The following is a 16,498-nucleotide window of genomic DNA, read 5'->3' as shown; positions in this document are numbered from 1 at the left end:
GAAGCATCATCCAACCAAAGTACAAATATATGGGAAATTACCAACTGTATCATCTCTTGTGAAAGGTAGAAGAGTCCAGTTTGCTGGACATTGTTGTAGGGCTGAAAACGAGGTAATTTCTACTCTTCTCCTCTGGAAGCCATCTACTCACAATACCAGAGAGCGCACACTCTCCTATCCTGATGTAATCTCCATGGATACAGGCATCCAGCAATAGGACCTCTGTAATGCTATGATGGACCGTGAGGTCTGGCATAACATAGTAAATTCCATTGTCTCGACCACGGTAGAATGATGATAATGATTTTTACCAAAGCCAGGATCTTTTCAGCACCCCCTTGTACATTGGTAGATTAATATACACACATTTGTGTGTGCATAGTATTATATGCTCTGCATGGGTGAGGTGTAATTCATCAGTACTCAATAGACAAACCATGAGTAGAGGAGACATGTCATTGACAAAATTGTGAATGGTGACAAAAGGACTGACAAATTCTGATTTATTGACCAAATTAATGATTAGTTAAGCACTCAGTAGATTCTATAAGACGTGAGGTTGTGACGTTTGCGATTGGTATTAAAGTCAAGCTAACCAAATGGAATATCAGTGGTCTGCATTTTATTCTATTTACATTGTGAGGGGGGGGGGATTCATTCAATCATCTCACAACAGGCATCATAAAAACGAAATCGACAATCTTCCCCCTCAGTGTCGGCTAATTTGAGCAACTGAAATTTCTGTTCTCAGCAGTAGTTGACCTTAAACTAGATCTGATAACAATGCAATATCTTGCCCCATCTTTTTTGGGAAGTGAAAACCTGGCAGATTGGTCAGCTGCAATAATTGCAGCATACTCTAATGCGATTGTAACTCTTTAAATACAAACAAACAAAACAGCTTTCATATTGCCCATTGAGTCTTTCAAGAGAATATTGATGGCATGTACAATTTTTTCTGGAACATCATCATCAAAACAAAATGGAAAAGGCCTTAAAAAGAAAATACAAGTAGGTCATAATACTAGAAAACACAATCTGTTAACATTCTCCCTGACTTTTCTATTTCAAAAACAATGGTCTAAGTACCTTTCAGCTATTAAGCTGTATACCATGTACTTCCTTTCTCACCATGTTACTGTCTCTGGAAGCACCCAGTCAACTCCCTCTTTTGTACAACTTTAACACTCAGCAATTGTCTTCTTACTTACATATTTTCTACATTTGCTGTGATGGATAGGACAGTCAGACAAGAGCTAAGGGACTGCTCCAAACAGCAAATGTCTGCTTTGGCATGGTTTCTATGGCTGGATGTCCCTCCTAACACCAACCTCTATAATAGAGTGTACTGGATGCTTATGTGTCACCAAGGTCCCTTCACTGGTGAGTAGTTTCGAGGGAAGCAGTTTTATGGCAAGTAATAGAAAGTTAATCCATTAGCATTCAGATTAGTGTCAAATTTCATACTTATTTACCCACATTTTAAAAAATTAATCACGTAGTAGCTTCAAAATTGTGATTGTATATTTTCAGGACACTACAGGGTAAATGTAAGAGGCCAGATCTTTGAACACAAAACAGAATTGTTTGCCAACATAACATGGTTTGGAACTAATGTTGCTGTAATTCAGCCCCAGGAGACATCGTCTCCAGCTGGCTATATGACATGATCTGTGTCCTTATATTTTCAAACAAGGGAATCTAGCACCCACACTCAGCTTAAAACAATATCTTTGTATTGCAATTTCTGGGTTACTTCATGATACACAGATATTGTTTTGAGCTGAGTGGGGGTGCTAGATTCCCTTGTTCAAAAATACAAGGACACAGCTGGAGACGATGGCTCCTGGGGCTAAATCACAGCAACATTAGCCCTAAACCAGGACTGCCATGTTATGTTGGCAAACAACCTTTACTACAAAGTACTGTTGCTGAATATCTCACGTTGTGAGATTTAAAAATAGTAATTTTCTAATTTACAAAACAGAATATTTGGACCAGTTTAAATGCTATAAGGTTAAAGTATGATTTGGAAAAGAGGTCGTGAAGATGTGTCTGAGAATACCTTCAGTTACAGGAAGGTGAACACAAGTAGTACAAAGAACTGGACAGGGAGAGTAGGTAGTAAGTTCAGGAGAGTGACATACATAAATGAATTAAATATCAATATTAAAAAATTAGGATTTTGTAACAATAACATCCTGCATCAAGAAACCAAAAGAAAAACTCATTGAACATAATTCATCACTCACCAACAGAATGCCGGGCACAATTGGTAGAGTGTTAGATGAAATGTCATTATTTAGTCACACACTAAATTCAAACCACACCTAACTTGACATTACCTTTTGTGATTACAATGTCAACAGTCTTGGTTGAATAACCAAAACCAATGGACGAAATAACAAACCAATTGCCCCACCCATTAATAATATTTCTGTAGACTATAAGGAGAGAAAAATAAAAAACAACTTTTTAATCAAATTCAATTTATTTACAAGAAATTAAAATCAATGATACATTAAATATAAAATAGAATGGAAATATATGAAGATTAAAAATTTAGGGGACACATCAGCTTTCCGGATAGTGTAGCTATGGATAGGCCTTTTTTTTTTTTTAAAGCCATCAACTCACACAAATTTACAAACACACACACATGAATGAATAAGTGAGAATCAAGTTAAGTTAAAATGTCGTCTGTGCTTTATATATAATATTAAATATATTATATTATATGAGGAAGGAAGCTTAACTAAATCGTTTTATATGATGGAAAACTCTTTTATGCTGCTCAAAACAATATACTATTCGATGTTATCAGTTGCACTTAGAACTGCACGAGGAACATGATTCTCTGAAGATGGATCTGTAAGCATTACTGTCTCTTCCAATGGCGAAGCCAGGCTATCCTTAGATGGAGACAATGGAGGTGACTCAAGAGCAAGGTCAATATCAATATCAAAACCAATATCCTCTTCTTCAATAACTTCTTCACTGACAGCACTGTTGGAAATTTCAGACGAATTATCAGATGTAACTGAGTCACTTCTGAAAGGAACAAAAGAACATTTAACAAAATTCTTAAGCAATTATTATTATTTTTTTTTTTTAAAGATAAAATTTATTTTCAGTTACGGAGATGCACTTGCATAGCAAGTGACCTGATATGAAATCGTGTGCTGAAACAAAAACAATTGCAGCACTGAAGGTATTTGTAAGCCATTTAAAAAATACACAAAAGCTGTTAGAGTCACTTCAGCATTTAAATTTAATTTGCCAAAATATTTTTGTCACTTTGAGACTGCGACCTGATCAGACAAAATTCCGTTCCGCAGCACGGAATTTTGTCAGCAGTCTTGAAGCAAGAAAATATTTTGGCAAATAAAATTTAAATGTTGAAGTGAATCTAATGATTCTTGTGTTTGTAAATGGCTTATAAACACCTTCCACACTGCGATTGTTATTTCCATTCAATATCCTTAACAGTGAAAGCAGCAGTTAACCCTTCAGCATTCAGATTACCCTGTCAGTCAAATGTCCTTTTATTCTTTTATTACTTGCTTCAGTCATATGACCGTGGCCATTCTGGGGCACTGCCTTGAAGCGTTTTAGTCTAAGACATTAACCCCAAGACTCATGCTATCAGTCCCTTTTGTTGAAGCACTATGTTACAGGGATGTAAACACACCAACACTGATTGCCAAGCAATGGTGGTGGGGGACAAAACACAAATATACACACGAGCTACTTTCAGTTTCTTCCTATCAAATTCACTCACAAGGCTTTGGTTGGCTGCTGTTTATTTTTAGAATGACATTGTGGGGTGGGTTTGAGAGGCCAGATCTGATCAGATTAAATGCTGAAGGGTTTAAAGATATACAACTTGCTTCAGCAGTAAACTACTAAGTCAAAACGAAGAGCAGGAGGAGGTACCTGTAAGATTTTGCTTTTAGGTGAAAACAAACATCGCTGCTTGCTCTGGTTACAAAATAGTTAAGAACTCAGTTATGTACCAAATTTAGAGTACCTACCGTGATAAACTAGTAACGTTATCAAATTGATGGAGTGCAATACGCCAATTCCTCATCTGTCCATCCCATGACCTGCGACTACATTTCTGGTACTTATTAGGAGTTTTGGGATGAGTCTTTTTCCGTTTATGCCTGCAAAGAATAAAGAGAAGATGAGCACCCACCATTGATGAAATATTACATGTTTTATACAGCATTTGTGAATATTCTTAAAATAAAATAAATCTGTAAAATTTGAGAACAAGAATTGTTTAAGTGAAAAGAAAATATTACCTTGGAATCACTTTGACGTAATTGTCGTAACCAATTGTGTTCATGCCATAATCAATGTCCTTCTGTCTCCTCATCAGAATGTTTGGATCACTTTCAATTTCAGTCGGTTTGCTAAAAATAAAAATGATAATTCTTACCACCACCACCAATAGCAACAACAACAACAAGAACACTCAAAGAGTGCAAACCTCCAAAGCAACACCAATGTTCTCTCAACGATTAGCCTGAGATGCTTTTTAAAATGAGAATATCTGAAATAAACTTGATTGCTCTCACAAATAAGAATACTAAAAATGAACCCGACTGCTCTCAAAAAGTAAAAGAACAGGAAAAATAAACCAGAATCCTTGTCGGGTACCAGACCAATCCCCGAATCTAATCAATTTGTGCCAAACATCCCTGAAAGTTTCATCTGAATTCATCCAGTGATTCTTGAGACAAACAAACACGAATGAAAACAATACCCCCACCTTCGCTAAGTTGGAGGTAATAATAATAATAATAATTCTTTCTACCATAAGCACAAGACCCATATTTTTGGGGGAGAAAATTAGTGATTACATTGACTCAAGTGCATAACTGGTACCTATTTTATCGATCCCAAAATGACGAAAAGCAAAGTTTGGTGGAGTTTGAACACAAACATAAAGCAGAAAGAAATGCTGCTGAGCATTTTGTCCAATGACATAACAAATCTGCTTAGCACAATGCTGTACTACTACTACTACCGATAAAAATAAGACAGAGACTATAAGAGCTCCAAATAATATCAAAACCCAACCAGAATCCCAAAGAGATCTATCATTAGCATTGCTACTAATCATCAACATCTGAAAGATATAACTGTTTTAACAGCCTGCCACTCAATGTCCTTAATTACCAACCCATCCACTAAATACTGCCTGTAATTATAAATCATCATTGTCAATTAACATCCATGTTCCATACCGGCATGGGTTGCATAGTCTGTCAGGACTTGAGAAGGTTTCTAGGGCCATGAATGAATAACATGACCTCACAAGATAAACACATGCATGCGGAACCTTTCCTAACATTTCATGATTTGAAATTTGTGCCAAATAAATAAGGGGTGGGTGGGATGGAGAGGAGAGACATTCCTCCAGTCCACACATCATCTTTATAATGTTCTACACCTGAACTAAATTAACACTCGCATCACATTCATTGACTATTTCCAGTAGAGATAACAAAGCATTGGTGCAGATACGACATAAAATGCACTCAGTACACACTGTATAGTCGCTGGCGTTAGGAAGGGCATCGACCAGTTCCTTTCAAACCATCCAACCAATGCCAACAAGGAAGTAAAAAATGATGATGATACCAAGTTTAGCAGAAACACTGGAAGTGAGAATGAATTTATTCCAGATTTCACCACCATCTCTAGTTTCTTTCCAACTACTCCCATCCACCTTTATATAATATACCTGATAGCCATGCATCTCCTCTATAGCAAGACACCTCTTGAAATCTAGTATAATCCTGCCCTCTCAAGTACCCACCCACCACCTACAAAGCCGAGGGGGCCTTCACCGTCAGTTGTAGAAACCATGCCAAAGCAGACATTGAAGCTTGACACAGCCCTGAAGCTCACCAGATCTTGTCAAACCATCCAATGATACCAGTATGGAAAACATGGAGTACAGAAAAATCTTTTGTTAGTCCCTTATATCTCTAGTATCACGACCAAAAAGACGGTTTCCAAAGTTGTGCAGCATTTCACCATCATTATCATCTACCCTCCTTTTCATGCATACATGGGTCAGATTGAATTTGTTGAGGTATATTTTCAACAGCCAGTTACATTTTTTGTCCCCAGCCCTCACCTGTTTCCAAGCAAGTTAATATTTCCTATGAACAGACACATTTTTCCATGGTAGACCAGAAACAATCAACACCCCTTGTATGATGGTGATGCTCATTTACGGCCATCATGTGAGGTCAAGGTAAAAGGTACACATACATGACTGGCTTCTTTCACTTTCCTTCAACTAAACTCACCCATGAGGCAGGCTTTGGTCAGCCTGGGACTACAGTAGAAGACACTCATCCAAGGTGCCACACAGTGGACCTGAACTTGTGACGATGTAGTTGGGAAGCAAGCTTCTCAACTGCATAAACCTGCCAGCAATGACGTACACCCAGTGAGCTTGTTAAAAATTATATTTTTAACAAGCTCAGTGGCTAATCACAACACCAGCATATTTTCTGGCATTGTTATTCCATATATCATTGGGAGTTGAATCCCTATCTCTAGCAGTCAAGCATCCATCATTGACAAAACCAAGAAAGGTTGAAATTACGGGATCTGGTGATCTTGGTGCTGGTGGGGATGTCTCTCCTCAGCAGCAATATAAACAAGAGTATATTTTGCACTAAAAGCCAATATGAGAATTTCTCTCATGATAACTACCACAGTATAGTCTGTTCTAACAGAACAGCCATGTTTAATCCTTTAGCATTCAGATAATTCTGCCAAATGTAATACTTTTTCATTCAAATTATTTATTTTTTTATTAATCATGCATTATTTCATGGGTATGAAATTTTGGTGATGTGATTGTATATTTTCAGAATGGTGCTGAAGGGTAGTGTGGTAGGCCGGATCTGGATGGTTAGAAAATAAAACAGGTAGCATGCATGGCCCAGATATGGCTGGCTTAAAGGCTAAAGGATTAATACTGCCTATGTTGCTATCATCATCATCATTACTGTTTACCAAGCTGTCACTGTTGTACGAGCGAAACTTTTCATTTTCAGTCTTCAGTGAAAACATGCCTGGCTACAGGGAAATATCACCATACCTGCTTCCACAAATGCACTCTGACCAATGCGAGCATGAAAAAGTGGATGTTAGAACAATTTATCTGTATATAAATCTTTAATCATTAATTTACCTGTTTAATGATCAAACTGACCAGATCCAGTCTCTCACATCACTACAATCTCAAAACTAGAAAACATGATTAATTCACAACAATGATAAGCATTACATTTTCCAACATAACCCGAATGCTAAAAGGGTAACTGCTCCCACAGAGCTGACTTGCAGCTAAGCATATCAGGTACGTTATCTCTTTGGCATTCAGATTTGTGTCAATAGTAATGTTTATTCATTTACACAGATTTGAACTTGCTATGCATCGCCTTGTAGCTTTGAGATTTTAATGCGACTGTTTATTTCTACAATGATACTTTAGGGTTATTGTAAGGTTGGATATGGCCAATTTGAAGATAAAACAGGTAGATTATTTTGGCCAGGTACAGTCAATTTAAATGGACTCCCACCCACAACCCCAATTCCTGATGACTGGTTTGAAAACATCATCATCATCATCATCATCATCATAGCGTCCGTTTCCATGCTAGCATGGGTTGGACGGTTCAAGGGGTCTGGGAGCCCGAAGGCTGCACCAGGCCAGTCAGATCTGGCAGTGTTTCTACAGCTGGATGCCCTTCCTAACGCAACCACTCCGAGAGTGTAGTGGGTGATTTTATGTGCCACACACAGGTGCCAGACGAGCTGGGCGAACGGCCACGCTCGGATGGTGTTTTTATGTGCCACCGACACAGGTGCCAGACGAGGCTGGCAGACGGCCACGCTCGGATGGTGTTTTTTGTGCCACCGACCACAGGTGCCAGATGAGGCTGCAGGTGCCAGACGAGCTGGCAGACGGCCACGCTCAATGGTGTTTTTATGTGCCACCGACCACAGGTGCCAGATGAGGCTGGCGGACGGCCACGAACGGATGGTGTTGTTACGTCCCAAAACACGGAGGCCAGTCTATGCGGTACTGGCTACGGCCACGTTCGATGATTTTCTTGTGTGCCACCGGCACTGGTACCACAAAGATACAATTCCATTATGCTCATCTATTTTGATTTGTTTTGATTTGATTTGATTTGATTTTCACTTGCCTCAACAGGTCTTCACAAGTGTCACAAGAAGGAAGGTATGCACAGGTGGACTGTCTACGTCGCCGTCTCGGATGGTGTCTTTATGTGCCACCGACACAGGTGCCAGATGTGGCTGGCGAACGGCCACGATCGGATGGTTTTTTGTGTGCCACGGTAAGGAACCACAAAGATACAATTCCATTGATGTTCATCTATTTTGATTTGGTTTTTTTCACTTGCCTCAACAGGTCTTCACAAGTGTCACGCGTGTCACACACTGCCTCACAGGTCTCCACAAGTGTCACACACTTGCCTCTGCCTCAACAGGTCTTCACAAAGTGCACACACTTGCCTTGCCTCAACAGGTCTTCCAAGTGTCATAAGAGGGAAGGTATGCACAGGTGGACTGACTACGTCGCCGGGTCTTTGGATGGTGTTTTTATGTGCCACCGACACAGGTGCCAGGTGAGGCTGGCGAACGGCCACGATCAGATGGTGTTTGTTGTGCCCACAGCACGGAGGCCAGTCGATGCGGTACCAGCTACGGCCACTCGGATGGTTTCTTGGTGCCACCGGTACTGGAACCACAAGATACAAATTCATTGATATTCATCTATTTTGATTTGGTTTGATTTTTTTTTTTTTTTTTCAATAAAAATATTTTCTCTTTGCAGCTCCTACTGATTATTCCTACCCCCTCTTCAAATGAGAGCAGCCATGTAGCACCTCTACAAGAAGAACCTGCTCAGCTTCCACCCTCTTATATCATAGCATAAAGCACCCCACCTCTCAAGGTTTGTAGTTTCATGAGGTGCAAGGTAACCAGACTCACTAGTGCTAGTTGAATGAAAAAAAAACAGCCAGTATACACTATAAAGGCCATCCAACATTAAAAACCATGCCAAAGCAGACAGCACAATGCTATTCTTGAACCCATTAGACTCTCTCAAACCATCCAACCCATGCCAGCATGGAACATGGACATTAAATGATAATAATGACAATTGCCTTCTCATACAACATGGTAATGTCAAATGTATGTTTTCTTTTGCATGCTTCTATTCTACACACTAACTTATGTTCAGATGTACACACTCATATTCTATAACATGTTGCAGTCATTAAATTGCTGCCATGCTGGGGCACTACCAATAACCGTATCTCAAATATAATGCAACTCCCACTTTTTGCTCATAAAAAAACTCCTTGGGAAACCTTGCTTCCGAACCATGATTCTTGGATCACTCCCACTGTGCAGCACCATGGGTGTCCACTGCCTACAAAATCCTTGAGAGAGGATTCAGTAGCTGGAAAGTAAAAGACACCCACCATATAAACCCCTCTCTCTATATGTGTCCCTATGCTATAACATCACATGATGGTTGTAAATGAATGTCACTGTTATACAAGTAAAGTTATTGATTTCTAGTCACCTATGAACAAAAGATGCCTAGCTGTGGGAAAATATTACCATATCTGGAAGCAGGGGTGAGTTAGTGACAGGAAAAACATCCAGCTGTAGAAAATCCGTTTCACTAAATCCTATCTGACCCATGCATATAGCTCCCTTATAATCCTCTCTATCTCCACAGATTTAAAATCTCAACAACTTAATGATTAAAAAAAGGAAATCACTTACTCTGTATTCTTTCTTCCTCTCTGATTCAATTCTAGTTTACGGCAATACCTGGTGAATAAGCAAAAGTAAATGAGTAAACATCAGCATTATTAGAACAAACTGCTCTACGAGACGATATAAATGAAACAACAAAGAAAGCAATTTATTACCTTTTTAAGCTTTTATGTTCTTGCCTGGCTCGATGTTCGTAATCTTGGAGTTCGCATGTTAAGTCAACCTCAGATTTAGGAGTGGCTCTCTTGGACCACTCAACCCCTGTTGTAGCCTGAGCTGGAGGAGTCCTGCAAGGAAACGAAAGTAACAGCAATGTACACAGTGTGTGAACTTGGCAGATGGAAACTGTGTGGAAGCCCATCATGCATGTGTGTGTCACCCACAACTGCTTGACAAGCAATGTTGGTGCTTATGTCCCCTGTAACTTAAGTTAGGCAAAAGAGAAACAAAAGAATAAGTACAAGGGTTGATTTATTCTATTAACACACTCAAGGCAGTGAGTGGCCCAGCATGACCACAACCCAATGACTGAAAGAAGTAAAAAACAAAAGAAAGACAGTCAGAGAATTGTGGGAAGGCATGATCGCTTATGTCCTACATTCTGGACATGGCACCTATAGAAAAAGAATATGCTTACAACATAATCAATAATGTAGCCTCTCCAGAAATTAAGAACAAGTTAGAGCAGACGTTAAACGATGATGATGACTAGAATACAAAGTAAAACATACAGCAACTGTTACAAAGGCCACAACAACCACACAGCACAGGTGAATGTCCACCTCCCATAGGTAGGATGGTTTGGCAGGAGTCGGCCAGCCAGAAGCCTGTGACAGTTTTGGCAGGAATTTTTACAGCTGGATGCCCTTCCTAACACCAACCACCAAGCAGTGGACTTAGTGCTTTTTACGTGGCAGAAGCACAGCAGGGAAGGTCAGTTTTGGTAAAGTTTTTACAGCTGGATACTCTTCCAAATGCCAACCACTTCATAAGTGGAACCTGCACTGACAGGGTTACGAAGAACCATAAAATTGTATCAACCATTATAAGTACATTATTGCTGAAACAGCTTTTCAAGATCCCTCATTCAGCAACCCACAGAATGCATATGTTTAATATTTTTCTACACCACTTATGGTTCAATGGTCCTGCAAGTGATAGGATACTATTGCTGGACATTTGGTACAAATATTACACAGCTGGATTCTCTATATCTAAGTTAGTTGACTGAAACAGGAAATAATGCACCAAACCTAATGATACTGCTTGAGATTTCATTTAGTAGCCTAGTTGAACCCACTTTAGTTGCTCAGACACAAACGCATTTAAAATACAAAGAAAATTTCTCACCATTCTGGAGTAGTCGGAAGAGGAGGAAATTCCTGGGGCTTATAGCGATAACGTCGTTGATGAAACTTTTGATTATTATCTCTGTAATATACACAAGATTTAAAATGAATACAAAGACCAATGCAAAAATCTCAATATATGAAAGAACAAATAAAAACGAGCAAGAGAAAAATAAAAATATGTAATTCAATCAGCAAACATAATGGTTGAATGCACCAAATAGGAAATATAATATGCAGCCTTTGGTTTCATTTAACAGAGTGCATATTTGCAAGAATTTGGACAAGGCCTCAAGTTTCTCTCCCCCTCGCTACTAAGGTCATGAAGTAACCATATGTCTTTTCTGAGTAGATCCAACACACGATGTTAATATTTCTACGACATAATACAAATTGGCTCTTGAAAAGTAGCTAATGCTAAAACACTGCTTCAGTGTATACACAGTATATATAAGATACAAAAACTAGTTTTATAATCATCATTTAACATCAGTTTTCCATGCTGGCAATGCCAGGAGTTGCACCAGCACCAATGCCATTCATAGTCAAGCATTCATCATCATCATCATCGTTTAACATCCATTCTCCATGCTAGCATGGGTTGGACGGTTCGACCGGGGATCTGGGAAGCCAGAAGGCTGCACCAGGCTCCAGTCTTATCTGGCAATGTTTCTACAGCTGGATGCCCTTCCTAACGCCAACCACTCTGTGAGTGTAATTGCTAAATCAGATAAACACCCAACTAGATACGGTGACCCTGCCCCTTGCATACATAATGAAAGACATATAACATTCACTCATCTTTCATGGATTTTTCCACTTTGCTGAAGAGTGTTTGCAAGTCTCTTGTACCAATTGCATGGAGATGGGTGTTGGGCATCCAGCTATAGGAACCATAGCAAAGCTGTTATTGGAGCTTGATGCAGCTCTGCAACTCATCAGATTCTTTCAAATCACCCAACCTATGCCAGTATCAAAAACAGATATTAAATGATGATAATAGGATTAGGAGAAAGAACTCTAACCTGGAGAACCCCTGGTAGAGGATAGTGGAATGATTTCTTCATACAGGCAGTGAATATGGCAATAAGCTGCCCTGAACCAAACATTAGCTACATTTTGGCAAGGCAGAGCACATGACAGCTACTTACCCTGGGTGTCAATCCATCGGAAACAGTGGTGACACCCACACAATGACAGGTAGAAGCTTTGTGAGATCACAGGCAGGATCACTAAATTTCAGAAATATATAACTGTTAATGTGCACAGACCTAGTAACATTAGATGTATTACACTACAGCTGAGCAAGGCCAACAGGTAGCATATTTTTTTTACCTATAAATAAGCAACAGCATTTTTCTAGCTTAGCTGCTTCACTGTATATTGCATGTTGCTGAATATGCAGAGTATACATACAGTTTTGTTACTAATGTGAGAACACCTCCCAATATTCTTCACCCACCACTGCAAACTCACTCACTCAACTCTATAAATTTCTTTCTGAGTTGACTTCCTCAGCATATAACCACTTTTAACCTTGAAACATTTAACTACTTCTCTCTGCTTTCTCTAGGTACCTTTCTATGCATCAAAAGGCAGTTAGTGAAAATTAGTAAAAGTCAATTACTTCAGCAAAAATATTTTTACTTTCATTCCCTACCCAACAATATCAATAGAGCATAAGAAAAAGAGCGCTAAAAACTGGTAATAGTCTATGCTTCACTTTTGTGCAGTATTGTATTGAGGGAAGCCAATATTCCTAGAAGGCTGAGTGATAAGATAGAGGCAGCCTATGTGGTTCCTTTACCTGAAGATATGAAGAAAAATTTCAGCCCAGCAGGATTTGATATTATTACACTACCCAGCATGGAAAGCAGATAGTACCCTCTCTTATGCTTACCTTCTTGGACATTGAAAAATTTCTCTGGCACTCCATCACTACCATCTTTATCTTCTTCCCAACTACTTACCACCTGTCCTTTATGTTGGATAGCCATGTATTTCCTTTATGAAGACATATGTGCTTGTCCCACTGATACTTTGGCTTTCTTCACCTGATATAAAGCCACCTCCTTTTCAAATATTAGCACCAGTTATTCGTGAGGGTTCCCCCCCCCACTATTCAGAGACCATGCCAAATCCCGTCAAACTGTCCGGTTCAGGCCAGCTTGGAAACTGGGTATTAAATGATAATGATACACTCAGTATCTAGCACAGACCTTTATTCTGTGTTTTCCCCAGAACATGTAGGAAATAAAAAGCAAAATAGACCTTGAGTTTTGTCCTCCACAGGCGTCGTCTCTTCTGAGTGGACTACGTAATGGACTGGAATTCTCACTCATTTGTCTTCGATCATCTCTGAAACAATGAAGAAAAGTTACCAGGTGAAACAAGAGCTATGGGAGAAAATTCAGACAAGTAAGGTATTAACTTGGTTAATTGAATATAACAAAATATTATGTGACAAGATAACTACAATATCAGATCAGATTCTTTTATATTTATGAAGTAAAAAGGTTTTCATACTTCATTCCTATAGGAGATGTAAAGTAAAATGAGCAATATCCATACATTAATTAATTAGAGCACAGGTGACAGAAAATTTCTGCTATTCAACAAGACCAATTCCATAAAATGGTCACACTCGATCAAAAAGTATTCCGACATCTAATTGGTACCCATTTATCGACCCCGAATTCGGAAACGCGAAGCTAAATACCGAACTGCACATAAGCGCAATACAAGCAACAGATTCTCTAAAAATTATTTCACCTTTTCGTCAATTATATTCTCAGATCACATATTCGATAATATAGTTCTAAATACCCGTAAAAAGATGAGGTAGTCACAACTGGAACATCTTTAATCATAGTTTTTTCCGACTAACGTCAGCCTGGTGCTTAATGATAACAAAATATGTTGATTCAATATAATGTTTATTTCTCTCCCCTTGACGATTATGTCTAGACCGAAACACCGACTCTCAAACCGGTGGATGGTGACGAATATATTCATTACAAATGCAAAAAGGGATACAATGGAATTTTTCAGAACTTGATCTTATTGTAATTTCTAAGTTCCTTTCCACAAACACTGACAGTTCATAAACATAAGCTTTTTATTTTCCAATCAGTTATTCTTCAAACTATCCAAATCGCCATAAGATTTCAAATTCGAGTTGCTTCCCATTTTAATTAATTTTCCACGTTGAAATCCAGAATACGCATTAAAACACGAGCGCACACTGAGGGCCCGTCAAACATGCTACCAGGAAAATCGGACGCAAAATGATCACTATATATATATGTGGATGTGTATTTCCTATTAAAGTGGTTTATTGAAACAAAGGCAAAAGATTTGTTGCTAAAGAAATGGAAACCGAATATCTTCAAGTGAAAATGTACCATCTTCATTTAAACCATATGTATGTATAGAAAAAAACAAAAAACTAGATGTTCACGCCTGAACCTGTGTTATTCTTTATAGCAGTAATTGAAATATAAAAAAAAAAGTAAAATCTTATAAAACATGTTCTTGCAGCAGTATATACACGCAAACTAAGTTAACAAAATCCTAGTGCTTGGGCTTTACAATTTATTCCGGAATCGTTTTTATTATGACAATAAAATAAGAGACTAGTCAAATTTAGACGATGTGTACAGATGACTAGATTAACTCGTGTATTCACGATATTGATCTTGGAAGGATTAAATGCAATGATGATCCTCGACTGAACACAGATTTTGCGAACCCATCGCAGTCAACTAGCTTATTGTTCACAGCATAGGTATTTTATTTTATCTATGCCGGAGGGATAAAAAGCAGGGTTGAGTTTGGCGGGATTTGAAGAGCCGGAAGAAATATTCTATGGCTTTATAGAGTCTGCCCTTCAAGTTGAACCGTTTGGCAGAGTGTTAGATAAAATACCTTGCGGCACTCTGTGCAAAGTTCAAATTCCATGGTCGAGAAAGTTCTGGTCCTGGAATTGATTCTTTCTTAGAATTAATTGCGCTACGCCGCGAGACCATCCTATAGTAAAAATAAAGACATCATTGAGAGTGCTTCTATAACCTGAAAAATAAGAACTTTAAAAAATCCACAAGTGGAAGGAGATGCCAAAATTCGGGATAATATATTAATCGAGCTTCCACACAATTATCGGTTGACCCCTTTCATAGATGTGTGACCTTTGATTAATATTTCAACGATCGCTTATAACATTATCCCGCGAAAAAAAAACAACCCAATTTTTTTTGTCTCAATTGATTCGTAAACTTTTCTTTGATATTGTTCTCGAGGAAACAGATTTTTAATATTGTTTAATGAATTCATCCTCTCCTGTGCTTTCTTTTTTTTTTTTTTTTAATTATTTGTCATTATTTTCTTTTCTAAAACAATAAAATAAAAAATGTTTGTTTGTAATTATAAAAACCGAATTGAAGATTTCGTGGTTTGATAAATAACCGCCTAAATTTATGCCGTTGGTCCTGAACGTTACGTTGTAGAATTTCATTCGATCAGCAAAGAGCGCCAGATGAAGAAAAACATAAACAATGTCGAAATGGATTCAAAAAGGAGGGGAGAGTATTAAGATGGCGCGATATGGATAATCGCTGGACTTCAGTGTTAGCAGTTAATACACAAGAAAGCTAAACTATAAAGGATTATGTACAAAGAACCTTCTGGATCCGATCGTTCCATCCACTTGTAGGGAAACAAGTTTGCGAGCTTAAAACAAATATTTCGAAGCGATCGAGTTTCAGAAGAATTCCAATTCGCACTGTAATTCCTATTTTCAATTATATCTAAATTAATAACCATTGTGTGAAATAAATAAAAATGTGAAATTAATAGATCTCAAGAAGGTAATATGCGGTGAAAGGCTTTGGTAGCATGCCGCTAAAATAGAATAATATAAACTGTAAAGGTTGATGAAAGATTGTCAAGTGACTGAAATAAATTTCAGCAGAGCAGTAAGATTTCAGTTTCGCATGCAACAAGGAATATACGATAAAAAAACTGATGTGATAATACGAACTTGTTCCTGCGCGGAGTGGTCATTCTATTATTATCAGGAAAAGATACATTATGAATGGAAGTGGCAGCCGATAACGAATCCATGTTAATATTTGTATGACTGGTAATCAACTGATAAGTTCCCGCCAAACATGGCGCATGCGCTTCGGACTCAAAATCAAAATAAAACATCGAATTATTTTTTTATATAAAGTCTAGATTTAGAATCGAAATCACAATTAAGACGGGTGTAAATGAACAAAATATATTTTTCT

General features: G+C 38.3%; 1 protein-coding gene across 2 annotated transcripts; it reads right to left on the bottom strand.

Moving 5' to 3' along the window:
* Positions 1–2,479: 2,479 nt before the first annotated feature.
* LOC115215003 (histone RNA hairpin-binding protein) lies at positions 2,480–16,403 on the bottom strand. 2 transcript variants are annotated; one of them, XM_029784115.2, is made up of 8 exons: positions 14,034–14,092; positions 13,479–13,565; positions 11,209–11,289; positions 10,014–10,145; positions 9,865–9,912; positions 4,308–4,418; positions 4,035–4,166; positions 2,480–3,051 (listed from the first exon to the last, which is right to left on the bottom strand). In XM_029784115.2, the coding sequence occupies exons 1-8, from the start codon at positions 14,075–14,077 to the stop codon at positions 2,808–2,810; spliced, it is 879 nt and encodes a 292-aa protein (XP_029639975.1). In that variant the 5' UTR covers positions 14,078–14,092; the 3' UTR covers positions 2,480–2,807. The 2 variants fall into 2 exon arrangements, with proteins under 2 accessions (XP_029639975.1, XP_029639974.1); XM_029784114.2 differs by lacking the exon at positions 14,034–14,092 and adding an exon at positions 16,246–16,403 and having other exon boundaries at positions 2,538–3,051.
* Between the last annotated feature and the right edge of the window lie 95 nt (positions 16,404–16,498).

Source organism: Octopus sinensis, linkage group LG8 (genome assembly GCF_006345805.1).
Source record: "Octopus sinensis linkage group LG8, ASM634580v1, whole genome shotgun sequence".
Classification (NCBI taxonomy): domain Eukaryota; kingdom Metazoa; phylum Mollusca; class Cephalopoda; order Octopoda; family Octopodidae; genus Octopus; species Octopus sinensis.
Note: the sequence above shows the minus strand (reverse complement) of the source record. Positions and strands in the feature narration are given on the sequence as shown.